Source organism: Python bivittatus, unplaced genomic scaffold (genome assembly GCF_059951505.1).
Source record: "Python bivittatus isolate LINGU-HERP-01145 unplaced genomic scaffold, Pbiv_v1 ctg000670_np1212, whole genome shotgun sequence".
Classification (NCBI taxonomy): domain Eukaryota; kingdom Metazoa; phylum Chordata; class Lepidosauria; order Squamata; family Pythonidae; genus Python; species Python bivittatus.
In genome coordinates, this window is record NW_028277094.1 from 9063904 (window position 1) to 9082316 (window position 18413).

The following is an 18413-nucleotide window of genomic DNA, read 5'->3' on the forward strand; positions in this document are numbered from 1 at the left end:
CTTACATAGTATATAGTAATTGCTATAGAAATTAGTATTCTAATTTCCTAGTCTATCTTTATGAAACTGGTTGGTGGCCAACTTTGCCCAGTACTTTGATGCCATTTCTTTCCCCTCAATTATTTATTTCACGAGGATCTTCCAATTTAATTGACATGGTCTACAGACAAACATTTTGCACGCTAGTAAAGCTTTGGGCATTCACCTTCGCTGAGATACAGCTAGGAAAACGGGGAAACTGCCATTCTTGGCTCCCCCCCCCCAGACACATTTATTGGCAAACCTTCAGAGCCGGTGCTATATTACCGTGACTGATTTACACTCCCACAATTGACGGAAAATGCCATTCACTCAACGAAAAAGGTATGGGGGTGAAATCCACTTGCTTTAACGGGGCAATAATTCAAACTTGTAACCTTGGTCAGTTTTCCCAATGAGGCTTTCAATAAGATGAACGGGAACTTTCAACAGAAGTCAGACTAAATTTCAAGGTGGCCAACTTTCTTCTTTTTAATAGACCCTAGTTCTTGGGCTTTTAAAACCTTTCTGTTTCTGGCATGGAAAGCAAGGCCTGGTTTTGATGAACCCCCTCCTTTTTCTTCCTCTTCAGGGAATGTGAAGAGGAGATGGGATTTTTTCCCTGTTCTGTTCCAGTTAATCACAGATAATTCTCCTGCCCTGAATTGGAAGCTGTGGTTAATTCTAATGGAGGTTTAGAGAAACAAGCACACCGTAGAAAAGTGGTTGGAAGATGCTTGCTTCAGTAAATTGCACTTGACATCATGCATGGTTTGTCCAGGTTTGGTCATAATAATACACTGTTGCTTTTTAAAAGTAGAAGTGAGAAATTCTGATTTCTTCTTTAGTACCAGACAGAAGAAATGGGAAAAGGTAACCAAGCTAATGTGCCTACATACTAAGGCATTATTTTTTGCAGTACATCTAAATAATGTTAAATGCTCAGTTCAGACCCCACACCAAGCCTTGGATTGTCCTAACATGGTTTAGAATCAAAACATTGATTAGCTTTGGAAATAATTCAAATTATGCTTTAGAGCTGTCGGTGTGTTTTTGTTTCTCTTTGCTAACTGCTGAAATCCAGCACAAAGCAACAGCTTTGATTATAGTCAGTCATAAGAGACATCATATTTATTTATCTGTCCTATTTTTATACGTCCGCCTTGAGCGCAGGTCCCAATGGCTGACGTCTCAAAAACAATGCAAAACCAACATAGATTAAAATGTCTCTAGTAACAAAACAGATATTTATGAATATAATAGCAAAATCCCAGTCAGACTGTGGTTAGCCCAACTCAGTATTTGCAAACTGATTTTGAGCCATGTTTTCGGATCTTTTGAAGTAACAGAAAGGCAGGATTGGCCAATTCTGGAGCTACAGGATTTCTAGAGCTACAAGATTTGCAACAATCCAGATGCAAACTTAGCAATTACAAACTGTGGTGCCATCCAATGGGATTTCTACACCCCTGGCCTGGTAGTGCTGAAGAACTCATGTGTCATACCAAACTTCTGTCCATGATTTGATATGAAATCTGAACTGAGCCAATGAGAAGTGGGGAGGAAAGAGAATGGCTTTTCCTGTTTTATTTTTTCATGCTGGTCCTATTTTAGAGAAACGACACCCAACCTCACATAGCAATCCCACTGAATGCAGAATGCCAGACATTGACTAGTTGACTATAATTTTAGAGATGGCTCTCCTGAGACAAACAAGAGGAAAATCCCAAACAAGGAGTCTTTTGCCAGATGTTCCCCTCAAAATCATGACTGTTAACACTTCACCATATACGTCTGAATTATAAAAATGTTTAAGCCATCAATAATAAATCCCCTTTTCCAAACATGCAGAAACAAGGTTAGAAGGGTCAGGGAGTCGGATTTCTTACTGTTTTCCCTCAAGTTTTCTTTTCTCTGTTTCTGCCTCTTAACTTACAGGTCTCATGACTCCCCTTAAGACATCTGGGTAGGAAGATGGTTGCCTTATTGCATGTTGTTGGAATCATCACAAAGACACAGAAGAAAGCTCTCAGGAATATAATATAGAACTAGGGAAGGATAATAAGAAAAATGTAAGGGCATATCTTCCTTTTATTGCTAATTCCTTCCTTAGAAAGTAGACTGGGGGATCTAAGTGATTGATCAGCCACAGAAAAAGTGTCTAATGGAAATTGATCAAGCACCTCCCTGCATTCCACCTTGGAAAAATAGATGACACAGACATAGAGATAAGTAAGGATTTGGATAATTTTGGAAAAGCTGGTGAGGGGGCTTTCTAAATATAGGAAAAGGATGGGCACTGGAGCTTATATAGCCCCAAACTCATTTACTATAGTCCACTTAACTCTGCAAACATAGTGTAGCCAACTGTTAAACACCTAGCAGTGCAATTCTCTGTGATTTTAGGATTATTTAAAGTCATTCAGCTTTAGATTAGGCCTTAATTTTCTTTTGAGGGCTCTTGAGTGCAGGAGTCAGAGGCCTTGCCTAAAAAGTAGGAGATAGAGTCAGAACAGAAACTAAATGTGATTACATTTCAGTAAAATTAACATGAAAATGTATTGAGGATTTTGGGGCATCTATTTAATAATGACCATCTTTCATTAGATATATGAAAAACCCAACTTGGCAATGAACTTTGAGCTGCTTGTGTCCTGTTGATCAAAGCATCACTCAGTTATGTGAGTGGTTACTACAGATAGAGTACCACAAGCAGAATTTCTCTATCATTGCAGATGACCTTATGGTTTTTCCCCACAGAGTAAGCCACACCTTTGAGGATTCCTCAAAATTTATCTTCAATGTGCATTAGGGAGAGAAAAGGCTGGTATTAATAGTCTCATCCATGCATATTATAACTTGTGAAAGAAGCTCCATGAACACCACTAATGGTTTTGAACAGATAGGCTACTTAACAACCTGCAAAAACTTGTCATGGAAGCTTTTCAGGTCTATAGAATATTTCACAGGTTATGACAAATGCATGTATGAGGCTAAGGACAAATAAGTATGATCTCATAGTTCCTATCTAAGTACAGTTCCCGTAGAAACTTCTAGGGCACAAAACAAGAGATGTAAAAATCCATATTTGAAGTTCTGAAAATATTAAATGTAGATAGGCTCCCCAATCCACCTAAATAACAGACATGAAAAGAAGATTAGATTTGTAGATAGGCATCCATTTTCTACAATTACAGGGAAGAAAACCAACACCAGACTTGTGCTGAGTGGTGTGTTCTTGTCTGATAATGTTTCATGTTATAAATATGCATTGCCAAGTAAACAGAGAGCTAAGGTTTCTATAAGGAAGAGCAATGTGTTTAATTGGATCAAATTGGCTAGTCAGAATCAATTGGCAAAATCTGAACCAAGAGAGTGGAACATCTCTCATTGTTTTGACTTCTTCAGATCACTTAATATATTAGAATGACAATAGACACAACCCCAAAAGGCCTCTGAGTTCCAAAATAATAGTCTTCTTCAGAGTTACAAAGTGCAATTGGCTAGATCTGGGATTCCTAGTTAAGATGACTAACTTCCAGAAGAACAAACAAAACTGCTCCAAAGCTCTTGCAGGACTGTTAGGTTCTAGTGAGAGATATACAGCAATTCTTATAGGGATTACTGGAATCAGCAGGGAAATGGAATGGGTTCCCTATATCAGAGTTCCTCAACCTCAGCAACTTTAAGATGGGTGGACTTCAACTCCCAGAATTCCCCAGCCAGTTGAAGTCCACCCATCTTAAAGTTGCTGAGGTTGAGGAACCCTGCCCTATATGTTCAGCCTCCAATACAGAAGCATAGGGACACACAAGCAAAGAAGATCTCCAGACTGAAGCCAGTTAAGGAAGCACCAGCAGCTGCTGGAATTCTCTGTCCTTCTCATCATACCCCAAGTCATGAGTTTCAGAAAAACTCTCTATGGGAATCTATCCTTGGATGCAGAATCTTCCTAACCTAGTTGAGATAATCAAGTTCTGGTGATAATCTCTGCAAGACCAGCCCAACGTTGCTTGAGATACCTTCTAATTTTGAACTACAGTGGTATCGTGTGGAATAAAATGTTTTAAGATTTAGATTTCTTTTTTTAAAAAAATAATGTGAATTGTTGACTACCGTCAAGTTAACCTTTAAAACTGGATTTGGACTCAGTTGTTAAAAATCTTGGCACGTGAATACAAAACCTTTTCCCCCAGATGTCCCAATGGTGTGACCCATTGATATGTTAGTTTCTGAAATTATAGGATTATATAACGGAATGTAGTTACAAATGATTCTCCTCTCAATTATCTAATACGAATGGAATATTATTCTGGAGAAATGATGACACAGAATGGTATTTACATTGTTATATGATTGATATTTTTCGTGGTTTATTCCCCCAACCCCCCCTGACATTTACAGTTAAACTGTTAACATTAGTAGGATTTTCCTTAAGTTGGTTCCTTAAGTTTATTCCTTCGTACAAATTCTGTTGTGGAGGACCTGTGCTCTTTGCCAAAAAAACCAAAATCGAAACGACATTAGCCAATCTCCAGTTTAAAACCAATTAGGAAAAGAAATTAATGGAAGGGAGTCTACTTAAAATAAAATAAAGCTCTACTGAATTCAAGGAGGCTTACTCACAGGTAAGCATGTACATGACTGCAGCTGTTCTAAACTGATATGGCACTGGTCCAAATTTATAAGGCTTATAAATTAAATTATAAGACAACTCTATAAGGCTTACAAAGGCTTATTTATTGTTTTCAGAAAAAAAAATATTTTGAACTTCAAGGCAGTCTGTAATGGAAGCTGACTCTGATCTTAAAGGCTTTGTTCCCTTATCCCTTGTGTTTTGACTTCTTTTTTGTGATAAAAGAAATACACCCTGCAGCTGTTTAGGGGATTTTAATCATGTCTTCCTCCCTATATCCCAGGCTTTAGTTTTAGCATTGAAAACAAAGGTGGAGGCAAACAACTGGTGAATCCTGCTGAAAAGCCACTGATAGGGATATCAATTGCTGTGTGGCATCCAGTCTGATGGGCTGTAGTTGGGGAGAGAGGATGATTATTTATTATTTATTCAATATATATCACCCTCCGCTGCTGGGAAAACTCTGCATCTCACAGCTGTCCATCTGCCGCTGTCAGCCAAAGAATCTCTTTCTGCAGAAAGTTAACCGAAGGAGGACAAGAAACTTAATTCTTGAATTTCCTGGCTTCTTTTCCATCCCCTGCGTTTTTGCAACGTCTTGCTTGATGAAGGGTTCTGAAGAATTTGAGAGCTCCCCTACCTGTTCTGGGACAGCTTGGTGGTCCCATTAAAGCTATTGCCCTCCTGCGGAAATTAGACTCCTGTTCGGGCCTAGAGGACTTCATTAAAACCAATCTGAGTGGAGCATCACACACACTGCAGCCCATAAGGGAGGACATGTTTGAAAGGAAAAAGCGCCTCCCAGAAGCCCTGCAGCAGGGAATGAAGAAAACCACGCTCCAGGCTGCCTTAAGGATGGAGTCATTACACACAGTGATTATACGGAGCCATCGTAGATGAGAACCGATTGGGTACAGTGAAACCTTGCTTTAACCAACTCCTATTTAGCAGACTCTGGATGCGCACAACCACATTTCCCATCTGGACATCCCTCTGAAACAGCAGACCAGTCCATCACATCCCCAGAAGTCTAGCTGATGCTGCTTCAATGGATCTTTGCGCAATAACGACATCATTATGCAAATGAAGCAAACAGTATAATGTGGGTCAATCTGCATCATTTGGGTAATGATGTAGCTTCATTCATATAATGACATCTGGCATCATTTCCATCACGATATACATTGCCAGGGTAATTACTGTTGCATTTAGTGGACATTCAAGAGTAACGGACATTGTCTCCCCACAAATGGTTCAATTAAATCAGGTTTCATTGTGCCATAGTAGAATCTACATACATAGATTGCCCCACACATTTAGAATAACAAAACCAACTCATCCCTGATTTCTCAGATTAGAGATATCTGGATGAGTCCTACAACATGGGCCACTGGATACATTTTCATTTAAAAGACGCACGCAGACTTCCATGGTGGTGAAATAGATTTAAAAAGGGCATTGTGCTGTTCTGTCAAAAATGTAGGTCAACAAAACAGAATTACAAAACATTATAGTTTACTGGCATCTCTATAGAAATCTCCCAAAGTCTTTTGTGATTTCAGGGTATTTCAATGTGTTCATGTGTATGTGTGTATCAGTGTCTACAGCAGCATGAAAATGCTTGAAGTTGCAGTTGTTAAAGAACCACACTTCTGCAATTGTAACAATGACCTCTTGTCAAGTAACAAGTCAGGACTAAACTGAGGACAGGATGATTTGCATCAGAAGGGCAATGTTGGGTTGGAAAGACTGAGTTTCTCTGCATTAATTGGCAGGGGTGAGAGCTTTTGGAAAGGGGCTCTCAAAAATGTAAGCCTTTCCCCCAAAATATATATCTTGGCCAAAGTGCAATACTGCAGGGAGTGACCATTCTGTACAAAGCATGTCACAGATGGCAAGATTGGCAGGATCTAGGAGATCCAGGGCAAAGAAAACAATCCACACTGATTCAACAGTAGGAACACATACCCTGCTTGGAAGCTATATTTTCCATTTATGGCAATTCCACTTCTGACAGATAGAATATTTTGTGTTTTGTATAAGACAGGAAGAGAGAATGCAACAAAATTAAACTCTATGAATACAGTTCCAGGAGGAAGTGGCTTTCCATCGGTGATCACCTGTGTGCCGATGAAGGTAACGGGATGGAGCTGTGACTGGTAGGATGGCCATCACTACAACAAGTGTGCTTCAGTGCGAAGCCAATGGAGTCCTTGACGAATGTAACGGACCAGGTTGGTCATACTGCTGTGTTGCGTCAATGGACCCATCGCCAAGTCCAGGTCTATGAAGAACTCTGAAAAACAGGGAGAAGTGTTATTTTCTTACGGTCTACAGGGTGCCAATACATTCCCAAAGCAAGTGCCTCGAATGTATTGGTTAGTTTTCTATGCCCCCAATTTTCTTCTTCTTCTAATATTTATTTATTTTTAACAACTTATATCTCAGTGGCTTACAAGATTTCAGAATCTCCAGTGCAGAACAGAATAAGGCAGGGATCAGTAAGAATGGCTAAAATCTTGGCAAGAGTGCAAAATTTCAACATTCTGGTCTGAGACGGTACCTGGGATTACTGAAATATAGCAAGGGTCGATGCTTCTGTGAGATTTTATAATTTATATATGGCCTCGGCATTGTTGAGCTACTGGAGGTCCCTTAAGATTTGTTTATGCCAGCAGGCCTGGGGACTCCAGGGGGTGGGGAAATGAGTGAGGTGGCTCCCTTATTTTTAATACCCTTTTATTCTATGTTTTATTTTGCTTTTTATATTTTTAATGTATTTATTGACTGTTTTTAGCTTTGTTGTACACTGCCCAGAGTCACCTGTGGTGAGATTGGTGGCCATATAAATTAGTTTAATAACTAATTAATTAATGAATTCAGTTTAATTCAGTTCCCTGAATCTTCTGATGCTCCCTATTGGAAATTCTGAACTGATTCAGAGCATTGGATATTGCTAGTTGGCTGAAAAGATGCATGACCGTGGGGCAGAAGGACCATGGCAATGTTAGAGAAGTAAATGGGAGCAATCTTATGCAGGTGGGCTTAGAAATAACCCTCACTGAGATCGTTAACCCTTACTCTTCAGGAAGTATCCATACCTCATCTCCCTAGAAGCATTTTTAAAAGCATTAAGATTAAGCATAGTGAAATACCTGCCTAACTGGAATGATAAACAACAGAATACCATGTCATGATTCACGAAGCAATCGCTTCTACCCGATTTCCCATGTTTCCCTAGTGATTATGGAGAAATTTGCCTCTAATTGGGAATATCAAACTGGCTTTGCAGATTAGCTTCTCATTTTAGCAGCGTATGACTGATGTTTTGAGGAATGGGTGCTAGTAGAAAATGGCTGCTGGACAAATGAAGTAGACCTGGACTTCCTTCTCCATCCTATCTCATGGATAGAGACAGCTATAGCAGAAATCACATTTTTTTTTAAATGAAATATACACATGAATTTGTTTGGCAGCTAGTAGGAGTTGAAGGAACCATTAAAAGCAGAGCTATCTCAACGCCCAGGCAAAGCATCTACTTTGAGTCATCCTTTGCAGAATGAGTGGGATACCCCTTTAAGGAGTCATGAAGTGGGGTTATTTCCTCAACAAAAGGGAATATAATGCTTTGAGTTTTGTTTTTTTTAAAATTGAGATGCAAACCGGAATTTCAGCAACTGATTCACCCTGCACTGAGCTTTAGGAATAATAATAGATAACTAGATTTTCTTTCTACTTTTAAGCACCTGAGCAATTCTAAGAACCATTTAACAAATCCACAGAACTAATCCCAAGATCATTTCTTGCTTTCTTTTCCTTGTTTTTCCTAAGAATGCATAATGCGTGCTTTATTTGTCAAGTATGCTTTTTGATTTGTCTTTATTTGGAAAGCATTGTTTTATTTGTCTTTATGTGTGAATATGCCCTTTCTTAAGCTATGCGGTTTTGCTCTGTCTTCTAATGCTGCTCTTCTGTTTTGCTATAGTGAATAAAAAATTAATTCACACATAAACAATGCAACAAACTTTGGTCTTTTAAAAGTATCACCCCATTGTACATTTTGCAGAGATGGAATTCTGGTTTTACTTTGGTGAAATGCAAATAAGAAATGGAAGGCAGACAGCTTTCAGGTTATTTTCTTATTGGCCATCCAGGTTCTGTTCAGCCTGACTTGTAAAAACCAACAGCAGTGAAAAAACAACTTTAATTTGAATCCATGAGATGAGGCACAGACTCTTGGCAAACCGAAGGTCAAAATATTTGTGATCTCAACATAAACACCTTTTGTTCGAGTTGTCATATTTTGTTGCACCGTGTGAAAAAAAGCTGAACCTGAAATGGCACTCGCTGGATAAAAATTTCCATTTAAAAACATTATTGAAAATAGTTAAAGAATCTTTTTAGAGCTTTCTAAACATTTTTTTCTGGCTCCAAGCAGTCTTTTCTTTTGTTCAGATGCTACTCAGTGGTTCTTAAAACTCAGCATTTGCTCTGGGTCCAACCTACATTGAAGATTCTTCAATATATTTTTTTCACTTGTTCCTTACTGTGAAATATGCAAGAGAGCACTATTTTTCTGGGGTGGGACTGCTCACGGATGCAATAAAATTAGACATATTTTTCTGGGACGCAGCATTTGGTTCAAAGGCATCCACTGGATCATCATTATCATTATTCCATGATCCACTGGATCATCATCAAAATGAGGAAAGCAGCGTCACGCTGTCCCAACACAAGATCTGCCCCTCTTGTTCATGGGAGCAACATCTCAAGATGATGGTGTCCTTGTAATGCTGCTTTGGTCATTTGTCTTCCCCTGCTCAGGCCTTTGATTTAGTTGGTTAATCAATTAGATGACGTGATTACAACATGTTGATAAAACATGTTGAGTCAGTGTTAAGTTCTTCTTGTTCCCCAAAGCAGAATAGCAAGCGCTGTTAAGAAGAAGGCAGGAGCGCTCTTGGGTGGGTGATTGGAAAGGGGAATTATACTTCTAAAAAAATATTTACTTGGCCACCTGTATATTATCTAAAAATAAATTATGTTCTCTTTCATTGGTCACTCAAAGACTTTTGGAACTAAAGAATGTAAGTCACAATTAACTTTTCACTTTGGTTTTGATTGCATCTCAATGAGATTTAGTTCTGTCTGATGCTGATGTAATTTTATGCAAATATTGCTGACTTAAAGTTCGTATGGAAGTGGAACAAATAGGCTGGATCAATTCACAAATGGACATTGCAACTGTTTGGGGGGAAAATCATGAGTTAGTTGCAGGTCCACCTCTGATGAACCACTTCTCAGAAGCATTTGACACATTTATCCATTTGCCAGCTGGGCTGAATGCCTGTTATTTACTACTTGAAAAGATTTGAGGGACAGATCCCTAGCCATAAAATGTTCTATCCTTAAATGGGATAGGAATGGAAAGAAAGATAGGGCTGTTCTGTTTCACAAAACACCCAACTTTATATACCTCAGTGGGCCTGGGGACCCCAGGTTGATATGGAGCTGATCAAGTGGTTGATTTGATTGTGTTTGTAGCTGCCGCAGGGGTGGGGGGTTGGTGGGCTTTTTGTATTGTGGATTTTAATTCTGTAAGCTGCCCGGAGTCACTGTGTGTGAGCTGGACAGCCATATAAGTTGTTTAATAAATAAATAAAATAAATAATACCTGTGGGGCAGATCTAACCTCAGTATTTGGCATGATAAGACAACTGAGGGACCCAACTCTTCAGAAGGCCCATCACTTATCTCAGACCCCAAACTAAACCTTTGTCCTTCCAACTGGGCAACTGAATCTCTTGGTCATTTAATGTTCCTACAGTACCCCAGACTGACCTTTCAGGAATGATGGAATTAAAAATGGCATCCAGACTGCAGAATGTTAATGCCCACCCATGGGTTTGGCCAAGAAAACAGCACAGCCATATTTTCTCCCCTGTTTCTCTCCCTCTTCAGACTTGGAGCCCTGACTGTTAGGCTTCAAAACATTAGTCCATTTAAATAGAAAGAAAAATGTCTAAACTTTCTGGGTCTTCCCATCCATTGATCCCACTTTGGTGAAGAATAACCCCCACCACAAACGGTAACAAAGCAAATCAGTGAGCCAGCATGTCCTGTTAACCTGCAAGATAAGAGATGCAGTGTCTAATCATGATTAATGTAACCTCTGCAGACTTGAAAGCAGAGAAAACAGATGGGGGAAGTAAGGGGGGGGGGAAGAAACCTTTGTTTTCTTTTGTCAATTTGTCGGCCATGTCCCAATGTTCGTAGCTCCGCAAGACGTTGTTGGTGATGTTGACGTGGCTGGCAGCCATGTGGTGGATACGCTGGGGGATGGAGACAGTCCCCACCGAAGAGGACCCTGCAGCGCTTGCGGTATTTCCAAGGTTGCTGATGGGCGAGGGGCTCAGAGACATTGGGGATGGCGTTTCTGTGCTCCTGAGAAAAGGGTAAAGAGCCAGGTTGATTTCATTTCTAACCCATCTTTTGTTGAGAACCGGGGCTGATCTAGCTGACCCGATCAAACACATCTAAGTGGTCTATACGTACACCAAAACAGATCACAGGCAATAAATATACATAAATTGGTTTAATAAATAAATATGAGGTGGCTCCCTAATTTTTAACATCCTTTTATTTTCTGTTCTATTTTGCTTTTTATATTTTTAATGTATTGATTGGTTGCTCTTCGCTTCATTGTACACCGCCCAGAGTCACCTGTGGTGAGACGGGCAGCTATATAAATTGGTTTAATAAATGTATAAATTGTTTTAATAATACACGAATAAACAAACAACACTGCCGTATAATATAGCCATAAACCATCATCCCATTCTAATCTTCACAACGTCATATCTGTGCCACACACCTTCCAGGTTTCGAATTATTGCATACTTAATCTCCAAATGCTTGTTTCAATAGCCGAGGTTTAACAGTGGAAAGATGGAAGAGAGATTCCTCCTGATGTTTGATTACCATTCCAGCTTCTAAGGATTCGGAGGGGAGGAACAAAGGAAGAGTTGGAGAAGGCGCTGTGTGAGACACTAGTCACCCGGCTGATCTGGAGAGTTTGCACGCTCGATGGAAGAATATTTAACAGCAGCGTGGATCTCTGAAACTGGTGTTACCAAAAAGGAATTTACCTTATTGCCATGGAAACCACCAGGAAGATACTCCCGCTCCAAAGATAGGTGTGTATATGTCTGCATGCATGCTAATGGATTCTCCTACTTCTGCCTTAGCATTGCAGCATGAAAGCAAAAGTCAGAGAAAAGAATACGCAACCATGCCTAAGCACCCATTTGACCTGATTTTCCCAATCTCTAGCCATGGATGATGAACTTTGGGCCAGTTTGTTCACTGACTCCCTCTTTGGGGGGAAGGGCTGAGGGATCTCCAACAGGTAGTTGAAAGCATGTTTCCCAGAATCCCCTAGGATGTTCCAAGGAGGAAGCTCAAACAATTGAACTGCTAAAGTCCTAGAATGCCATCTCGATTCAGTGGGTCTCCTTCAATATACTTATGGAGATGGCCTTCTTCTTACTCAGATGGTTATTTGTACCGCCAAATGAATGCTAAAAACGCAGAGGAATGTATGGGAGAGATGTTCGCTTTAAAGATGGCCTCAACACACTTTAAACAAATAACCATGCAATTGCCATAAATTTAGGGCTATCTCCTAGCCCCAAATCTCACAGTGGCACCCCAAGGTGATTTGGGGCAACGTTCCAAAGAGAAAACTTTGATTAACTGCTGTCTTCAGTCGGATTTGTTTACTTTGTACGGTTGGTTGACTAATAAACACCAAACTGAACTTGGGCAAATGAAAATGATTCAGGCTTTTTTCCCCCCTTAAAGTCTTTCAAATTTCCCTTCATGCTGTGAAGATTATTTTCAGACTGCTAAATTAAAAAAGAATCCAGCTATGCAATATGTTCTCAGATCCCAAGATTCCCTATGGAAGCCAATCATGAGCCCAAAGGCTGTATCTAATTTGCATATTTTATTAACATCATTCCATTGTGCTTGACAATTAATCTGCTGGATATTGTGACGAGTGCGTTTCTGTCAGCCGTTTCATTTTATTTTTTTCAGACTGAATAGTTAGCATCTGTCTCTTGCTAATATTAAAAAAAGTAATGCAATAGCCTACTTCGGAAAGTTGAGGTGAAATCTAACAGGATTGATGCCAGATGATGGTGATGGTGATGGTGATGGTGATGGAGGAGGAGGAGGAGGAGGAGGAGGAGGAGGAGGAGGAGGAGGAGGAGGAGAAGGAGAAGGAGAAGGAGAAGGAGAAGAAGAAGAAGAAGAAGAAGAAGAAGAAGAAGAAGAAGAAGAAGAAGAAGAAGAAGAAGAAGAAGAAGAAGAAGAAGAAGAAGAAGAAGAAGAAGAAGAAGAAGAGCAGCAGCAGCAGCAGCAGCAGCAGCAGCAGCAGCAGCAGCAGCAGCAGCAGCAAGACATTGGGGGTCAAAATGTTCATGCTAAGTTGTAGCATGCAGTCTTTTGTCTTCGATGGAGAATCTTCCAATCCATCTTAATATCATAACATGGGCGGAGGGGTGTTTAATCTGTCCCTCCTCAGCTAGAAATTGCTCTCCAAGAATTTGCCTGTTCAGCAGAGAGTTAAAAATATCCCTAGTTTGGGGCCTGTGAGTAAATCTCTTTTGCTTCTATTAACTATTGACCACATGGTTGTTGTTGGGGTTTGTCTTCCATCTACCACATTTGTGGATTATGGTCACAGACTACTTGACCATTGGAATTGCTACCACAAGTTGATGTGACTTCCACCAACTGAGATGGGGATGAAATGCATTCCCGAAGAATAATGCTACTTGTCACAAGTCACAAGAGAGACAGGATGGTGTAGTGAGTAGGGTGTTGGTCCAAGATTGGGGAGACCATGGTTCAAAGCTACCTTTAGCCAGGGACCTAAGTGACCTTTGCCCCTTCTCTTCTCAGCCCTGAATTGTTGTGGGGCTATAATTGGAGGGGAAAAGCTCTGCCATTTTGCAGGAGAAAGGGTTGATGTGACAGATAGAATTCAGAATGATTTTGCTAGATGAACAACTGGAATTACAACTTTTCTGGGGAGGAACAGGAAAACAACAGAACAGGGGATCCTGAAAGTGTTGTGAACTTCCCACCCCACTCAGGCTGCATTATTGGCTAACCAAAGCATTTGATGGGGAGAAAAATTCAATTTGCTACAACAGTTTGTCTCTTTCCCTATAAACTGCTCTTAAACCTCCTTCTTGGGTGATAGGAGGTACCTGCGAGAAGATTAATCATTCACTTCTGGAGGAATCCTTAGGACTTTGTTTCACTCTGGCAGCAATTCACCTGGACAGTGTTTTCCATGAAGCTGCCTTTTAAGTTACCTACTTGGGGCTCACTAATCCTCCCATGTGGATTTTCTTTTAATTCTAACACCAACAATTAGGAAAACATCTGCCAGCTTAGAGTGCTATGGCACATCTGCCCCTAGCAGAGTTTTTCATTCAAGAAAGACTTTGGTAACACAATTAATATTTTTTAGTAAGCATTTGAAGCTGGTTGAAATCCCAGGAATCTATATAATATGGATGTGGCTTCGGGCTTATCTACTGATTTATCCATCAGATACAGCATTTATTTGGTGCAGTTTCCTCTCCCCCACCTCCCCACACAATAATTCTGAGTATTGGTGTTCTAAACTAAAGATCTATTAGCTTTGCCCTCACAGAATTAGAATTCCCATTTCCCTAGGAAAAGGAATCAATGATTAAACAGGAATCAGATAAAGTCCTCTGCTTTTGATTTTGCAGGATGTAAAGGAGGCAGCATCCGAACTCTCAGTTAAGAGGGGGCATCGTAGAGTCCTCACGATAATTTCAATCCCTATTTGTAAAGAAGCAGTTCAGACTTCTGGAAAAAGCCTACTGCTTGGAAGGAAGAGGAAGTGAATGGCTGACCCATCTACGTTTGGTACTACTCACACCCACCACTTGCTTTTGCGGGACCTACTTGGTGGCCTTCAACAGGTTATCCCTGAGTGTGAAAAAGGGGGGAAAAAGTTGCCCACCCCAATAGTGAAGCAAAACTTTGGACCATGCCAGCTCCAGTCTGAAGAAGAGTTGAGTTCCACTTCAGAAGGCAAAACATCTTGGTTAACGCACAACGTTGCTTTGCACCAGATCCATGTTATCTCAAGGGTTCTGATGGAGCAGGTTCTTTCTTATCACCTGCTCCCCAAGAGCCATCCTTTGCACAGAGTTCAAGGGAAAGCCATCAAGGATGGAAAACAAATTGCCCTTCATACCATACCTTTGCTCTCCTCTCTGTCTACATCAGCATCTGCCCTGCATGATGGATGATTTTGTTGTGACAATGCCTCCTGTTTTTTATGGTCTTAAACTCTCATGGTGGCAAGCTATTCATGGTAGATAGGCTGTGTTCAGCTTGGGTGATCACAAGGTGTGTGGTCTGCGTGATAATAAGTGCAGGTGGCACACAGAGGGTGTGCAAGATCCAAATATGTATCTGACTAATGCAAGCTGAAACCAGCTATATTTGCACTGAATTAGAGCAGATAACAGGGTGAAAAAGTTCTTCCTCTGCTTAGTGCCATAATGCCTCCAGTTTATTAACAGCACTTACCATATATCAATTAAATAACTGTTGGCTTTTTATTACTGAAGAAATCATTGTTGGTGGGAAGAGACAGCCGTTACCCTGGATCTTAAGGTTTTCTTTGCTATCCTGGAATGGTGTGGTCCTTCCTAACCAATTAGCAGCTCCCTTTATAGTCCTCAATTGGCTTCAAGAAGCCCGTTGATGAAGAATATGGGATATATCAATCCATATAAAGCTTTGTCTCATTCTGCTTGTCAAACGTCAACCCACAGAACATTAAACTTAATCTTACAACTAATCTTCATCAAGCAAGAAATGTTTCCTCTTCCCAATATCCCATTTTACAGTTCACTTCCACGAATGAGGAATACTTACTTGCCTCCCCAAGGAGAAGGGGCCTGTGAAACTTTGGATGAATTCTGTTAAAAAAAAAGTGGGAGGAATAAAAAAAACAGACTTTGATTCTCTGATGGGTAGACACAGTAGATTTAAACTGTAGCAATATTGATTGCTGTGAGACAGGATGTTTCTGATTTCAGTAGGGAAACAGAATGTTACAAAGCAGAATTGTACAGTTTAATAATCACTTTCAAGAGCCAGTTTGGACTAGTAGTTAAAGCACTGGATTGGGACTGGGGAGACCTGAGTTCTAGTCCTGTCTTGGGCATGGAAGTCAGCTGGGTGACTTTGGCCCAGCCAGTTTCTCTCACCTCTTGGAAGAAGGTAAGCCAACCACTTCTGAAAATGTTGCCAAGAAAACTGTATGGAATTGTTTTAGGTACCCCTGTGAGATCTCAACCAACGGTGAAGGTACCAAGAACATAAATAACATTTAAAATAATAAGAATGGCTAAAATCTAGTAGATTTTAGATGGCTAAGAACTAGTAAGGTTTTAACATTGTCCAGATGTGTTGCATGCTCTTCCCTGAAATCTCATGGAATCTCCTCTTGTAAGAACCCAGGAACTTCATGAAATTTTTGATATATACAGTATATATATACATACATACATACATACATATATATATATATATATATATACACACACACACATACACATACACATATACATACACATACACATACACATACACATATACATATACATATACATATACATATACATATACATATACATATATATGCATGCAGAAAATGGGGACTACCTCCTTTTTACAATAAAAATGCATATTTTTCAGAGGAAGCCAATAAAGTGGAAGAAAGCATTATCTGGTCTTAGTGAACCAAATAAGCATTTGCATTTTTTAAATCCAATGGGTGGGATTACATCAGCCAATAAATATAATATTCTACCTTTCAAAACACTTTAGTATGTGTATCAATGTTTCACAGCATTAGGACATCCACTGGAATATATGTACATAGCACACACACACACTCACACACGTAAATACACCAAGGGGTTGCTTTTCCGACAGCGGCTATGTATATAAATTGCAAGTCGGGTGGCACTTTCTGTGCTGAAGGCCAGTTAAGCTAAATACACAGTTCCTCGATTTCTTAAAAATTCATAACCTTATACATTGTGGCAAAGGCCTTACAGTAAGTTTTGGGAAGAAGTCACCTTGCCAGAAAAAAACCTTCCATCCAAGGTCAAACCATGTTTTTCCCTAGGGGCTATCTTGGAGGGATCTCTGGAGGAGAATCTACCTCATTCTACTCTACACCTGCCTCCTTGAGGACACTTTATGACAAGGTCCCACCCTTTGTAACCTTTTGTAGCTGAACATAATAGCAAGCTGTTCTACCCCAGCTGCAAAAATATGGTATTTCCCTCTCTGTCTCTCTCCCCGCCATTCCTGCATAAAAAGGAATTAAATGACATTTACCTTAAAATATTCCATCAAGGATCTGGAGTACTTCATTGCATGGTCTTTCTTTAGTTTAAACATTCTCAGATAGAGAAGGGATAAGCAGCGGTAGCTATAGTAATTTGGAAACACACACAAACACAAACCTGACATTACTTCTGGTGAACTAGAAGATGACACAAACCACAGTAGAGAATCACTTTGGGTTAGCATGACCTAGCCCCCTTTTAAAAATATTTTTTATTAGGAGTTTTAACAAAGATAAAAGGCAAATATGGAAATATATGGAAAAGAAAAAGAGAAAAAATAAAATGTGCAGAAAACAGTACAGTAAAAGAAGAGGGAAAAAAGATAATTCAAGAAACAAGCACTGAGGAGAGAGGCAGATGAATAAGAAGGTTCAACATGAAGAAAAAGATGGGAGTGAGGAGCAGGCAACTGAAAGGAGCAACAGGCAAGAAGAGTAGAGGAGGAAGAAATGGCCAGAGAATAGGAAGGCAAGAAATATTGGGAGAAGAGAGAGAGGCCAGAAGGCTCTAAAGTTTAGTCTTCACTGAAGGCTTTAATAAGTGTCAAATGATTTGATGAAAATAATTTAGAAGGATGGAAGATGTCTCACCAGAGAACTGCAAGTTTCTTGTCTCCTTCTGTGGCAGAAGACCCAGTGAAATTCTTAAGTCTCATGGCATACCTTCAGAGAGAGATTTAAGAGAAGAGATTGAACAGGGTTGCATCAAGGAACAATGGTGGCCATGGACACAGCTTAATTATTTCAAGGTTGTAAACAAGCACCAGGGCACCCATTGCCCTTCAAAATGGCAACTACCATCTTCAATAAAAACAGTACTAGAAAAATCGATCTTCAGGGAATGTGAGTTCCCCCCATCGCAGGCTTGAAATGTCTGCCTGCCTTTTGCAACAACCGACATTGTTTCTATTTTATGATTAATCGGTAGGACCACAGCCATCTTTGAAGGCACCCTTCATTTGGACAAAGGTTGAACAACCTTTCAAAATATTTTGGCCAAGTACTTCAACCAGCAGACTGGAACAACCAGGGCAATCTGCTTTGCTCACAGAAAGTGACGTCTGCACACCTACGGTACAGAAGCTACTACTCAGTGTGTAGATCTGGCTTCCAAGAGGCACTTTGTTGCATCAGACCTGATGCACTGAAGATGGTTGACTACAATCTGCACAGGTGGATTAATCTGCATTTATTTTTTTTAAAAAATCCTTATGCTCTAAGTCGCCCTGGGTCCAACAGTGAAGAATGTCACATCAATATCTCCTTCCCTTGTAT

General features: G+C 40.0%; 1 protein-coding gene across 2 annotated transcripts in view; it reads right to left on the reverse strand.

The window, feature by feature from the left end:
* Positions 1-3758: 3758 nt before the first annotated feature.
* Positions 3759-18413, reverse strand: part of AFF2 (ALF transcription elongation factor 2) — a 294472-nt gene continuing 279817 nt past the window's right edge. For both annotated transcript variants that reach the window (XM_088151636.1, XM_088151635.1), the window contains 5 exons: positions 17730-17801; positions 17129-17222; positions 15653-15696; positions 10884-11098; positions 3759-6950 (listed from right to left, as the gene is read on the reverse strand). In XM_088151636.1, coding sequence (XP_088007762.1) covers positions 6829-6950; positions 10884-11098; positions 15653-15696; positions 17129-17222; positions 17730-17801 — 547 coding nt within the window. In that variant the 3' untranslated portion in view covers positions 3759-6828. The remainder of the gene's footprint in view (positions 6951-10883; positions 11099-15652; positions 15697-17128; positions 17223-17729; positions 17802-18413) is intronic.